We start from the raw sequence: 14,709 nt of genomic DNA on the forward strand, positions 1-14,709 counted from the left end.
ATCTAATACAAATTTCCTTTTAATTATTATTTGTTTTAATGTTTAAATTTTTTTCTACCCTATAAACTTATAATATTTTATATCCTTCAATTTAACTTAGTTTAATAAAACTAAGTGGGAAAGAGGTTATATTGCATCAATTTGTTCGTTCAGTTTTATTAACCTTTGATAATTATCAGAGTTTGTAGGTTAAGTAAACAAGATTTATAGGTTAGGAACTGTAAATTAACAGGCATCAGTGGCAACGTTCACGTGTAACATACAACATATTAATGGCGCTACTGTCTAAAAACCAAGGATTATGGCGCGAAATTCAAAAATATTTATTTCACAATTTCCAATTTTTCCTACTTTCTTTATAACAGTTATGTTTTTAAAAATCATTATTAATATAAAAAAAAAATTAAATTTACCTATATAATTGTGTGAAATTAAACTTATGGTAAATTAAAAATTTTTAAAGTTAAATAGTAATAAATATTTATTTAAAAAAAATTATAAATAAAATATATGTAAAAAAATAAATGATTAATAAAAAATAATTAAAAAATAAATAAAATATGTAAAAAAATAAAATAGCAACTGTGGTTAAATGAATTTTTTTCCCTCTTTTTTTTTGACCAAGACTTGCACAATTAGAAAATGAGAGACCAACATTTGATTCTAGTAAAAGTTTTTAGGTGTATTTAATAGAACTAAAACACTGTGTCGTATAACTTAAATATAATTAGCGTAACCGTGCAGTAACTTTTTCAACTAACTTTCTTCATCTATTCTATATATACTCTCTTGTTTTACATTTCTGAGAATATTTATTTTTGCTACAAAGACGTTTATATATTGTAGTGAAATTATACAGACAATATTTAATTAGAATGTTAGTAATTAAATTGTTACTGCAATATATATATAGTTTTATTTTACAGCAATTATATAAATTACTTTTTAATACTTTATCCTTTGATATATTCATATCTTAAAAAAAAAATTTTATATATACGATGCGTGTAGAAATTCGAAAATATATGACATCCCTTTCAGAGGCGCAATTTTATAGAGGGAATGTCGTCGTCCGGTCGAAAACGCAAAGCGTTGTACGTTACACACAGTCGTGTGATCAAAGCAAATGTACCTGTTTTGCAGGAGCTTTATCTTATACAGAGGCGAGCACATCATCTCAGTGGAAATAATTTGACGCCGAGTTTTGAATATAACTCTCTTCTTCTGAATAATTTACTCCTTCTATTAATGTGTGTGTGTGCTTTTTTTTAGTACAATATATTAAAAAAGACTTTTGTTTTAGTAAAATAAATAATTTCATTTTATCATCAAATTGCTGATGTGTAAAATTTAAAACTTATGAAAATACTTTTTATGTTTTGTTTCATAAAATTAATTTTAGATGATAAATTTTTTGGTTTTACTTCCACAGTTTCGATTATTGCAGATTCATTTAAAATTCCACATTCCGTATTCCACATTCCGTATTCCCAATTTTACATTCCGGATCTCACTTTCAAAATTCCGTATTCCTGATTCCACATTTCACATTCCGTATTCTGGATCCCACATTCCGGATTACAGATTCCGGAATCCACTTTTAACATTTCCGATTCTACATTCTAAATACCATATTTTGGATTACACTTTCCACATTCCGGATAACACTTTTTACACTCCATAGTTCGAATTCCAAATTCTGCATCTTACTTTCAAAATTCCGTATTTCAGCTTCCTAACTCCGGATTCCGAATTCCACATTCCGGATCTCACTTTCAAAATTCAGTATTCCTGATTCCACATTTCACATTCCGTATTCTGGATCCCACATTCCGGATTACACATTCCGGAATCCACTTTTAACATTCTCGACTCTACATTCTAAATACCATATTTCGGATTAAACATTCCACATTCCGGATAACACTTTTTACATTCCATATTTCGAATTCCAAATTCTGGATCTTATTTACAAAATTCCGTATTTCAGCTTCCCAACTCCGGATTCCGAATTCCACATTCCGGATCTCACTTTCAAAATTCAGTATTCCTGATTCCACATTTCACATTCCGTATTCTGGATCCTACATTCCGGATTACACATTCCGGAATCCACTTTTAACATTCCGGATTCTACATTCTAAATCCCATATTTCGGATTACACTTTCCACATTCCGGATCTCACTTTTAAAATTCCGTATTCCTGATTCCACATTTCACATTTCGTATTCTGGATCCTACATTCCGGATTACAGATTCCGGAATCCACTTTTAACATTTCCGATTCTACATTCTAAATACCATATTTTGGATTACACTTTCCACATTCCGGATAACACTTTTTACACTCCATAGTTCGAATTCTAAATTCTGGATCTTACTTTCAAAATTCCGTATTTCAGCTTCCTAACTCCGGATTCCGAATTCCACATTCCGGATCTCACTTTCAAAATTCAGTATTCCTGATTCCACATTTCACATTCCGTATTGTGGATCCTACATTCCGGATTACACATTCCGGAATCCACTTTTAACATTCCGGATTCTACATTTCAAATACCATATTTCGGATTAAACATTCCACATTCCGGATAACACTTTTTACATTCCATATTTCGAATTCCAAATTCTGGATCTTATTTACAAAATTCTGTATTTCAGCTTCCCAACTCCGGATTCCGAATTCCACATTCCGGATCTCACTTTCAAAATTCAGTATTCCTGATTCCACATTTCACATTCCGTATTCTGGATCCTACATTCCGGATTACACATTCCGGAATCCACTTTTAACATTCCGGATTCTACATTCTAAATCCCATATTTCGGATTACACTTTCCACATTCCGGATCTCACTTTTAAAATTCCGTATTCCTGATTCCACATTTCACATTTCGTATTCTGGATCCTACATTCCGGAATCCACTTTTACCATTCCGGATTCTACATTCTAAATCCCATATTTCGGATTACACTTTTTACAGTCCGTATTCCGGATTTCACATTTCGGATTCCACTTACAAAATGCCAGATTTCACGTCCAACATTTTAAAGAGGAATACGGATTGTGGAAAATGGAATCCGCAAAGTGGGATGTGGAAAGTGGAATACGGAATGTGAAATATAGGATCCGGAATACAGAATTTAAAAAGTGGAATCCGGAATGTGGATTACAGAATGTAAAAAGTTGTATCCTGAATTTGGAATCTGGAATACGAAATGTGGGATCCGGAATGTGAAATATGGAATCCGGAATTTTAAAAGTGGAATCCAGAATGTGGAGTCTAAAATACGGAATTTTGAATGTGGGATCCGGAATGTGGAATTGGGAATGAGGAATTTGGAATCCGGAATGTGAAATGTGGGATCCGGAATGTGGAATCCGGAAAAAGTTACGTAATTGACCCCCCAGATCTTTCTTGGATCTCTACAAAAATTTAAATATTATTTATTAAGAAAATTAGCTAGGTTTCAAATTTTACATTCTTTTATTAAAATTTATAAAGCTAAACTTATCTTTACTTACATATACTTATAGTCTTTTTATAGGTAGAAAAATATTTTTTTTTTGTTCGCAGAAAAAAATTTAAGTTATTTAAGTAGGAAAAGGGAGGAAAAATTAAATTCTGATAAGAATCTTAAAAGAATCAAAGAAGAATATAATAACCTGATATTTGAAAAATGTACTAATTAATTTTCCAGAAAACTAGAAATTCCATAAGATGACGAACTCTCATTTTATTTAACAACGTTAAATACTATAATAAAGGCGATATAAAAATTTCCTTATTAAAAACTCATGAATATTTAAGTAGAATAATTCAATTTCTTTTTGTTTAAATTTTAAATTGCAAAAATTTGAAAAATTCTTTTTGCTCTATAACTAAAAGCAAGATCAATACTCTCAGATTGAGTGTGTCAAGTCAAGAGAGAAATAGGATAAAATAAAGAACTTGAAACGGAGAATGTGGTATTTGGGAATGAAGATTTATGGAATCAGAAGGAAAGAAAGAACTGAAAGAAAGTCTCTGAACAAGCTATATGGATACATAGACATTAAGATTTATGAAGTACACGATTTAACACCAAATTCATCCAACTTTAGACAATTGGAGCTCAGATATTGGGATATAAGAGTTTTACTTCAAATATGCATTTAAAAGTTTTGAACCATGTTTGTATATATATTGCTATTGTTTTTCACTGATGTCAACAACTGAATGTAAAAAAAAATAATGGGAAATTTTTTTAAATTCCTATATATACCATCGAACAAAAATAAATTCAATATCCCTAGAAGTGAAGGGCAATTTATAAGGAGAAAGTGTATCGATTTTATAAAAATCTTGATGATATTATTGGTATATTTAGTAAAGTTTGTAGATTGCTAGTATAGTCATGAGAAGTCTGAGAAAAGGTAAATTAAATTGTCGCGCGCAGAGAAACGAAGAAATCTATTCTAAACTCAATCAATTCAAATTAAGTTAACAGTATAAGAAGGCAGCCAGATAAGCAAAGAATATATACACTGGTATTGATCAATGTATACAGTGTAAAATACAAGAATTTACCAAAGAAATAAAAAAATGAATGATACCAAATAATTATTTGACACCAATAATAATTTGTCTGTATCTATTGAAAACCAGATTATTTTGATATCGTTCTGGTGGTTTTTATTATTATTTTTTGATATTAGCAAAAGGCAAAAAATCTCAACGATTGGAATCAGAGAGTGACGCCAATTCAGATGAGAATTGAAAAACGTGACATTCCAGTTAAGATTTGTAAAACATGCCATTTCAGATATCAAATATTTTTTGCTCATTTCGTTGGATTAGTGAGCAAAAAAAAAAACAGAACACTTTCGCCTTTGGGTTGAAGAATAAGACACCATGAAAATACTGTTTCACAATATAACGATAAAACTATTTCTAAATTGCTATTCATATCTATTATTTTCTATTTATTAATTTATTGAATTTTCAAACTTATTTTTAATTAATTACTTTAATTTCCAAATTTAATGCAAAAAAATAATTATTGACATTTATCAATTTTTTTTTTGTTAAATCAATCTAAAAATAGGAAAAATATTTTGATATCTGGAATATCATGTTTTTCAATTCTTTAATGGAATGACACATTTTTTTTTAAATCCCTATCAGAATTGGCGTCCTTCCATAAGAATCGGGAAAAATATATTTTAGTCAATATAAAGAGTTGTTGAAATTTTGTTTGCCTATGTTATATATTACATTTTGTAAATTGTGTTTTAATTTTTCAAAAGTATTGAAAACATTGCACAGATATGCCGTTTATCTTTAAAAAATTAATTTCTTAAATTAAAAAAAACAAACATAGTTCAAAATAAATAGAAAAAAAATTTCTCCTTCGTGAGTTAATATTTATTTCAAAAAAGAAATTATAAGACATTGAATTTGTAAAAAATTAACTTTATCAAATTTACTATATAAATTTTTTTTTTTCAATATTAATGAACATCATTTTTATTAATTTGTAAAATGACGCTAGAAGTGAAAATCAATTTCTGCAGTATTTACCTCTTTCAATTCTACATTATTTTACCATTTATGTGCACCGTCACATGATGCTTTAGATGAAATAAGCGTAATAGAATAATCAGTGTACTTTGTCGTGTGGAAATGCTGATTACAGAAGTTTAATTAATTACACGACTTATAGTGTGTATATGTACAAGCTCTCGCAAATGTTAAACAAAACTTTATTTACTTATATGATGTGCAACCTGTGTTACAAAACAGTGAATTCAGTTTTATATATTAAGATAAACATTTATGTATATAATATTCAATCTTCATAACATATAAGCGTTAATTCAAAATTTCGATGAGATGAATCTACCTAGATCAATTATATAAAAATGTAAATCTTTCCTTTTGAGCAATTTTTGATTAAAATAATATACAATTTCAATAGTCAATCTATAATTTGATAATAAATTAATTTACATATTTGTATTTTAGTTATAAATTTATATTTATACCAAATGCAAAAGTACACAAAAAAAAACTGAGTTCATTTTTGTTGCAGTTCATTCTGAATTCGGTATCATAATGAACAACAACTAACTTCAAGTTACTCAAAATGAACCGGACCCGGATCAAATGTCAGATTATGTTAGTTTCTGTTGAAATTCAAGAGTTTAAGATTATTATGTTGGCAACAACTTCAACTTATGTATGCAGCGCCACACTGGCGCAATATTCAAATTGAAATAGTAGAAATATTTTTTACTTTAATTTAACAATAAATTTGAATAATTATAGTTAATGTATAATATGTTTATATATAATATAAATATAATAATAGATAATATATAATAATTGTAAAATATACAAGAATTACAATTAAAAAAATGGTATGGGATAAATTTATTAAAATAAGTTTAAATAAAAATTAATATATATATATATATATATATATTACATTAATTATATTAATATTTATTTAATATTAATAATATTAAATAATATTAATACTTTTATATTATTTGATTAGAATTATTTATATATTTATATATTACAAAACTGGACTGTGGATGTAAAATAATTAAATTATACATAAAGTAGTAATTATAATCTGTTACATAATAATATTCTTAAATTAATTATTTGATTATTTTTAAAATTAAAAATATTATATAATTTAAAAATATTTAAACGTGCCAGAAAAAATTTAATTTAATTTAACAATCTAATGTGAAAAATATTATCTGAAAAGGAAAAAATTGTTTTTCTGAATAAGAGTTCAAGAAAATGAATAAATAAACTGTTTTCGAATTTTTCTCTTTATTAAAATATACTATTGCATTTCATGAAAATTTAAAAAAGACTTTCCTTAATATTTATTTTATAAAAAGGGATAGAAGAATAATTGAAACAGAAAAAAGCGTTTGACAATTTTACGTAAAATTGATATTTAGAATTTTATTTTCTATAAAATTCACAATAAAAAAATTATTAAATGCAAAGACAATTTAATTTCAAATGTATTTATAAATTTAAAAAATAACTCCAAATTAAAACCTAATAATTAATTTGTTTAAATTTAGAAAACTTAATTTAAAATAATTAAACTTTTTTATAAATCATAATAATTTGTTGATCATAAAAACTGACTGGTCAATGTTAAATTTGTAAGAAAGCCAAGAATTAAAAAAATGTTCAAAAAAAAAAAAAAAAAAAAAGATGTTCAATTAAAATATATGCTTATTTCATTATGATAATTTTTCTTATATGAGAGATAATAATATTTTACAATTATATAATTATAATATATTATATGTATTATAATACGTTATATAATTATAAATATATATTATTAATATATGTTATAACAATCATTACATTATTATAATGAATAACACTTTATTTTTGGTTATAGTTTCAAGTTTAAATTTGGCGCCATTATCTTTGGTTTTTAGACAGTGGTGCTGTTAAATTTCATGTTTCGTGTTGCATGGTTGGTATTTATTTCTGTTAATTCAGAAGTTTCTAACCTAAAAATAATTTATCTTGTTTTCTATAAATTCAATTAATCGGATTTAAGAAACAAAGTTTTTTCAAGTGTAATCTGTTTGTTCATTGAAAACAATGATTTTGATTAATGGTTTTATGATAAAGTGCTTCTTAATTGACTATAATTGTCATTTTAACTTGAACTTAAAATGAAACGGATCTAGCTCATTTTGATGCTTTTTGCCTGAAGTTCAAAATGAGTTTCTCGATGTTCATTTTTGTTGCAGTTCAAAATGAGTCGGTCCACCGACTCATTGCAATTAAATATTCCGAACATTTCAAATAAATCTTTTAGGAAATCTTTAGGAAAGTTTCGATGCTGTGGGGGTAACTTTCCCAGATGGGAATTATTATTATAAAAAGTGTCAAGATTAATCATTACAGTATGTTTATTCAAATATATTTATTTTTTTACAATTGAGTCGCCGGAAAGTAAAACCACACATAAAATTCTGACGGCCATGTTAATTCAATGGGAGTCATAATTTTATGTGTGGTTTTACTTTCCGGCAACTCAATTGTTTTACAGCTTAATGAACTTTACAAGTTATTCATAAAATCATGTTTAATATTGTGCTTACAGCGATCTTAAATTAATAAAGTGTACTCGCATTTACCTGGATTATCAATTTTGAATAATTCACAGAAGACAGGAAAACTGTAGAAAACCTTTCTTGAGTACAAATGTTAAAAATTGTACCTACATTTTACTTATAGTAATGTTGACTGATGGTGAACAGTTGAGAATATTGCAAGCATAAAGACGGGCTTCAAATTCATTAGGAAGTTGTGAAGCACTCATAGTGTATGTTGGATGTTCTGAAGAATTATAAATCGATCGATAAAATCCATATCCAACTTTTAATTTATAGTTTACAGTTGTGGGACTATTAACAGGTTTATTCCATTTGAACATGATTGTTTCAGTAGTATTGTTATATGAATAATCAAGTGATCCTGGGATTTTATTAGGCTTAACTGCAAAAATATTTCATTAGAAAATAAAAAATTATATAAATAATTTATCATCTTCAATTCTGTATATTTTTTTTTTTTTACTAAAGATTCGTACCTGATGGATTGTCAGTAATGATTTCTTTGCTTATGAGAAAATAAACATCCTCGCCATCTGTATACGCAACTAGAAATTTATAATTTCTCCCGGGTTTTAAATATTTAATTCGATACACATAATTTTCTAATCCATAAGAATATACATCGTCAACCAACTCAAGTTCCTTAGTTTGACTTGATTCAATAATAAAAACGTCCATTTTTGCAGCGGTGGAAATTTTCTCAGGTTTGCTCCACTGAATATTGACTGTTGTATCAGTGAAATCAAGAACTTTGATGAGTTCATCATGGTCAATTGAATTGGATCTTTTGCTGAGATAAGAATCAATTTTTGAATCTGTAATAGAATAATAGTAAAATATCAATATTGTTTAAATGCATGTTAATTGATAAACCTTAAAAAAGAAACATGTGAATTTTAATTGATCGTACCTAAAGGATGTTTAATTCTTATATATGGGCTAGAGATTCTTTGTATTCTATTTGATTGAAATGAAACATCTAATCTAAATTCATATTTGCTTCCTGGTATAAGATTGTTTTCCGTTACAGTGGTAATATTGAAAAAATTTGATAGTTCATAACCTCCCTCAGGTACATACCATCCAGTTCGAAGCTGACGATTTTTATTCACTGTATATAGCATATACATGTAATTACAATTTTTAGGCTTTTCCCATTGCACAATAGCAGATGTTTCAGTGATATTAAATACATTGACATCTCCCCTAACTTTACAACCATCTGTAAATTAAAATATAAACATAGAATAAAATTCAAATTTAAAAATTATCCCTAACAGGTTGTTAATGTGTTTTGCAATTTTTTTGAGAATTATTTCATGGAACATTAAAATGCTAAAGAAGAATTAGCATTGTAAATTGATTTTTTTCTAAGAGTAATAAAAGCGTTAATATTATAACTGATTACTGAATATGTTGAGATCCATACCAATTATTTCTGTCCTGTTAAATTGAGAGCTCCTCAACCAATAACCATATTTATATGGTTCAGGAACATAAACAAAAAATTGAAATAAGTCACCAATCATATATGTATTCATTGTAAAAGATGGACAATCAGCACTACTGGTATAAAATTCACATTTTTCATCCACTACAAGAAAAACACATGTATGTGCATTATTAATTCGTACTGTTATAAAATTAGTATTATATCAATATACACCGTAATGAAAAAACAATTAATTTGTTGTGTAAAATTTTAATTTTTATAAATAATTAAAATTTACACATTTAAATTCAAGATATTATAGATACAGTTTTATCTCATAACAGAAATTCATTTTTTAACTAAATGTTACTTACAAAATGTTGTCTCATTTTTGATAATATTGTATTCCTGTACTGACATACATATTCTGTACTCTATTAAACCTTCGCGATTGGGCTTCTTCCATCTTAAATCGTATTTAAAAAATGGTTCCATTTTTACATCAACCTGACTATTAGAACTAAAACAGGTACCTGCTAACAAACATATATATATGATATCAGAATAAAATATACGAACATGGAAAACGATTTACCAAAATTTTTAATTAAGGACGGAATGAAAACAACTAACTATAAAATCTTTTTACCTTCTGAAGAATCATTCTCACTTAAAGGTGTTTGACAATTAGTGTCAACGAATATTGACAGAACGGTAAAAATGGCAAAATAGAAACCCAATGATCTTGTAGTTGCCATTTTGCTAACGTTTTTAGTTTACGTTAGCAATCAATCGAATCAGATTAAATGTGGTAGCCTGAATAATAAATTGAATGTAGAAAAAATGAAGCTTAAATAGTAAAAAATAATAAAACAAAGAGGAATTATATTACTTCTACCGAGCTAGCATAAGTTACCTTCTGCCTTAAGACTTCTTTAGACTTGTTTAGTTATACTGTGACGATAATACAAATTTCAACCTTTTATATACTGCTGACAACTTCGATATTTCAAAAACTATTGCCAGTGATACATCATTTAGATTTAAATTAAATTTATCAATATACAAACATTATATTTTTATTATTATATATAGTATGAACGCTAATTCATTTCCGAGAATATTATTAAATGTTATTAAAATAGAATTATGTTATCGTATAATTTTTATCACAATCATAATATTTAAAGAACAATTTTTAAGAAACTATTGTAAATTACTTAAAATTAGTATTGTAAGTTTAATCTTTGTATTTATATTATCACAAATTTTAAATTATTTCTTAATTATTCGAAATGAAGCAATATTGTAATTCTAGAGTATATTTTTTTTCTAGGAAATAAAATAATTCCATTGTCAATCATTTTTATTTTCAGATACAATAAATAAGATATTTTCAGGGTTATTTAAATACTACCTAGGTGTGAATTTCGGTCTGCCGCCAGAGATGGTTGGTTGGCCCATGGTCGGCCCAACTAGGGCTGCACGAGAGTCTGCCGCCCTAGTTGGGCCGACCATGGTAAATATTGTCACACAAAGGTGGCCCGACTATGGCTGCCAACGTCGGTAGCCCTAGTTAGACCAACCATGGTTCCCATAGTTGGGCCGACTGTGGGGGATAATGGTCGTCATGACTTGGGCAGCCACAGTTGGGCCGACCATCTGTCACGACGGTCGGCAGCCACAGTTGGACCAACCTTGGCCGCCCTAGTTGGGCCGACTATGGAGAACAATGGCCGGCATGACTAGGGCACCCACAGTTGGGCCGACTATGGGGAACTTTGGTCGGCATGACCTTGGCAGCCACAGTCGGTCCAACTGTGGCTGCCATAGTTGGGCCAACCGTTGGAGACTACAGTCGGCAGCCGCAGTTGGGCCAATCTTGGCCGCCATGGTTGGGCCGACTGTGGGATATAATGGCAAAACTAGGGCAGCCACAGTTGGCCTAACTGTGGCTGCCGACCGTCTTCTCTAACGGTTGGCCCAACTAGGGCAGCCACAGTTGGCCCGACTTGGGTACCCATAGTTGGGCCAACCAAGTCGACCCTAGGTCGGTTGACGTTATCAATTCGTTAGTCAGCCCGTTCTCTGGCTGCCCAAGGTAGGCCGACTGAGCACATGGTTGGCCCAACTTGGGGCCGACCGCCAACTCGCACCTGGGTAAATATACTTTTTTACAATCGTAACATTTAAAGAAAAAAAAAATTACAAAAAAAATTATTACAAAACTTCTTAAAACAGAACTAAGAATTTTCGAAAACAATTTTTTTTAAATAGCTGAAGTATTTTTAAAAATTGGTCGAATTCTCTTAATACTGTCTTTCCGGGGGGGGGGGGGGATTTCGAGATCGTTGAAATAAAATCTGATAAAGGATTTAAAAAACTTTAAATAGCGTATCGAATATGATCGCCTATTTTTAAATTCATTAGATTTGTTTAAAAAAAACTCTTTATCCAGGAGTTTTTAGGATCGTTGATTACGATTTTGATTTAACAACCACAAAAACCTAGAATTAATAAATTTTAAACCCTTTTTTCTTTGTTCTTAATTATAAATATTTTTTTGCATTTAAATATTATTTTTAAATTATTTTTCATAATAATAATAATAAAAAACATTTTGTCAGTGTAGCCTATGTACATAGCAAAAGAATTTGCAAAAAACATATAGTGAAGGGAATGAGAAAATTGCCCCTGGGTATGGAGCACAAAAATGAAACGAGCCACAGCACGCGACTGAAATCATGACACGAGTGTATTACTTTTCCAGGAAGCACTTCCGCGGACTAACAATATCCTGGATCGAATAGTTGAGAGAGAGAGAGAGAGAAAAAAACATGAACAAATACTGAGTGAGAATAGATAACAATTTTTTTTTTTTCAAAATAATTGCATTTTATGTTTGCGCTCATCCATGAAATAAGGATAAGAGAGCAATTTTAAACTGATCTTCTTGTTTTTATTAAAATTTTCTATTTGAAAAGTGAATCTAATTTCTACTTGGCATTGCTATGTATATACAAAGGAATATAGCCGTTGAGTTTAATACGTTTAATTGCACAACAAGTATTCATGTATACATTCCAATATGCGCTTGTAACACCTGCAGACTTGAAATTACTGGGTCAAGCATATGCTGTAAAAATTTCTTCAAAAAAAAAAGAAAAATGGTTAAAATTTGTTTAAATAATTATTTTAATTTTGCTTTGATAAAATTTTTAGTTAGTAGAAATTAAATTAAAGCTATTATTATTATTGGGAAAACAATTTTTAGTGAGACAATTTATTTAAGTGTTTGTATTTTTTAATCATTGTAGGAAATTTTAATACTTTTTTTTAGAACTGTTATTTTGTTGATTAATAAATTTTAACGAATATTAATAATAATAAAAATAATTTAAGGCAAATAAAACAAAAACATTCTGATAACGATTCATTGCATTGTTTCTTGTCTAATCCTTGATGTAAAAATTTTGATCGACTTTTACGATCATTAAAATTTATGTATAGGCTATTTTGTAGCCCGAGTTTTTAGGGACAATGTTTTAGCTATTTTTTGAAGTGTTGCAGTAGTGTTGTTGGTCCCATCGAAGTAGCATCACATCAAAGTATTTCATGATAAACAATATTCTTCAAATATAACTTTTGAGAAATTTCTCCATTTTTGTACCCAACAGAATGAACAGCATGGATTTTTAAATGTTCCTTTGATTTAACTCGAAAACAATCATTATAAATTTAACCATGACCAAATGTTGAAATTAGTAAATATATTCCTACTTTGTCAAAAGATTTTCCTTGAAATTTATTAATAGTCATGGTATAAGCAAGTCTAACTGAAAATTGTCTTCTTATCATTTTGAAAACATATGTGTCTTACGAAAGAGATAAATGAATACGTGGAATAAAAACTATTTCGCCTTTAGATTTTTTATTAATTATTTCTGTAGAAATAACTTTTCTCAATAATAATTTTACCACTAATCGAGTCCCATTATACATAATCCATGTATCGAATTCATATTTCTCAAAAGCATAATTATACATCCTACCTTTAAAGATAATAATTTATCGAGGCAAACCGTGTTAAACTATTTAAAAATTCTATTGGAACAATATTCTTTACATTTTTTAGGTCGTCGTCGACATGAGAATCAACAGTATAATAAACTACTTCTTGCTCTTCTAATGTTAACAAAATACGTTCATTCAAATCTCGTCAATTAAATTCCTATCAGAAATCAAATCCTGTGGTTTTTCTAAAACACTATTTTTTCTTTCAAACATTGATTGTGGTTTACCATTATCAACATTTAATAACCAATTTGAAAACTCTATCTCATTATTATCTAATCGAACGTTAACATTTGAGGACTTTGTTTCAAAAAGAATCCACAATCTGCTATTTTTTACACATACCTCAACAATATGATTGCGGCTATCATGTAAAACAATTGGCAAAGTTTGTCGAAAATCTCCTGAAAGCAAAAAAATAACTTTACCTCCAAATGGTTTATTACATTGTGTAATATCTCGCAACATAGACTTCATTGCTTGTAGAGAAAATTTAGTGTAATTTCATCCCAAATAATGATTTTAGCACTTTTTAACAGTTCAGAGTGTTTTGACATTCCACTTATATTGCACCTATTCTTGCAATTATCATATTGCTGCCATGACATCAAAAATTTTGCGCTGATCATTATTTAAACTTGTAACAAGTATTTTAGCCTCTTTTTTAAGCAATTTTAATGCCAATACATTAGCTTCCTTATCGAATTCTCTAATCGCAAAATTTTTAATTCAACAAAATAAATTGCTAAATGCGAAAATTTCACGCAGCATTCACACACCTCTTAAATAATTTGTTAAAATTTTGTTGATTAATTACTGTTATAATCATTTGATAAATTTATTATTCCACAGCGATTTATCGATTCGAAAAAAATAATTTTCTTTCCTTCTTCATATGTTTCGCCCTTAATTTTAATTTTTCACGGTCATTAGTTGTGTAATTGATGTAGTAATATCTCAATTTCAAGCTCTTATCTTTAACCGCGGATCTAATGGCCTGTTGGCTAATGAACGATCGAACTAAAATGTCAGGCAATTCTCTC

At 28.4% G+C, this 14,709-nt stretch overlaps 2 protein-coding genes across 5 annotated transcripts in view; one reads left to right on the top strand and one right to left on the bottom strand.

Moving 5' to 3' along the window:
• Positions 1-14,709, top strand: part of LOC127283920 (neurotrimin-like) — a 164,332-nt gene that overhangs the window by 3,570 nt on the left and 146,053 nt on the right. The gene's annotated exons all lie outside the window — the stretch shown is intronic.
• On the bottom strand, positions 8,028-10,617 carry LOC127283921 (uncharacterized). Of its 3 annotated transcripts, none has more exons than XM_051309048.1 (7): positions 10,509-10,617; positions 10,242-10,408; positions 9,967-10,125; positions 9,590-9,754; positions 9,071-9,382; positions 8,637-8,975; positions 8,028-8,542 (listed from the first exon to the last, which is right to left on the bottom strand). In XM_051309048.1, the coding sequence occupies exons 2-7, from the start codon at positions 10,348-10,350 to the stop codon at positions 8,265-8,267; spliced, it is 1,362 nt and encodes a 453-aa protein (XP_051165005.1). In that variant the 5' UTR covers positions 10,351-10,408; positions 10,509-10,617; the 3' UTR covers positions 8,028-8,264. The 3 variants fall into 3 exon arrangements, with proteins under 3 accessions (XP_051165005.1, XP_051165003.1, XP_051165004.1); XM_051309046.1 differs by having other exon boundaries at positions 9,967-10,128; XM_051309047.1 differs by having other exon boundaries at positions 9,967-10,128; positions 10,485-10,576.

The sequence above is a fragment of the Leptopilina boulardi genome, unplaced genomic scaffold, assembly GCF_019393585.1.
Source record: "Leptopilina boulardi isolate dan_hultmark-lab unplaced genomic scaffold, ZJU_Lbou_2.1 LbouV2_316, whole genome shotgun sequence".
Taxonomy (NCBI): domain Eukaryota; kingdom Metazoa; phylum Arthropoda; class Insecta; order Hymenoptera; family Figitidae; genus Leptopilina; species Leptopilina boulardi.

Coding starts and splice junctions, on each gene's coding strand:
- LOC127283921 (XM_051309046.1), bottom strand. CDS start 10,350: ATGGCAACTACAAGATCATTGGGTTTCTATTTTGCCATTTTTACCGTT. Junction 8,976..9,070: donor AAGAATTAAACATCCTTTAG/GTACGATCAATT, acceptor ATTCTATTACAG/ATTCAAAAATTGATTCTTAT. Junction 8,543..8,636: donor CATTACTGACAATCCATCAG/GTACGAATCTTT, acceptor ATATTTTTGCAG/TTAAGCCTAATAAAATCCCA.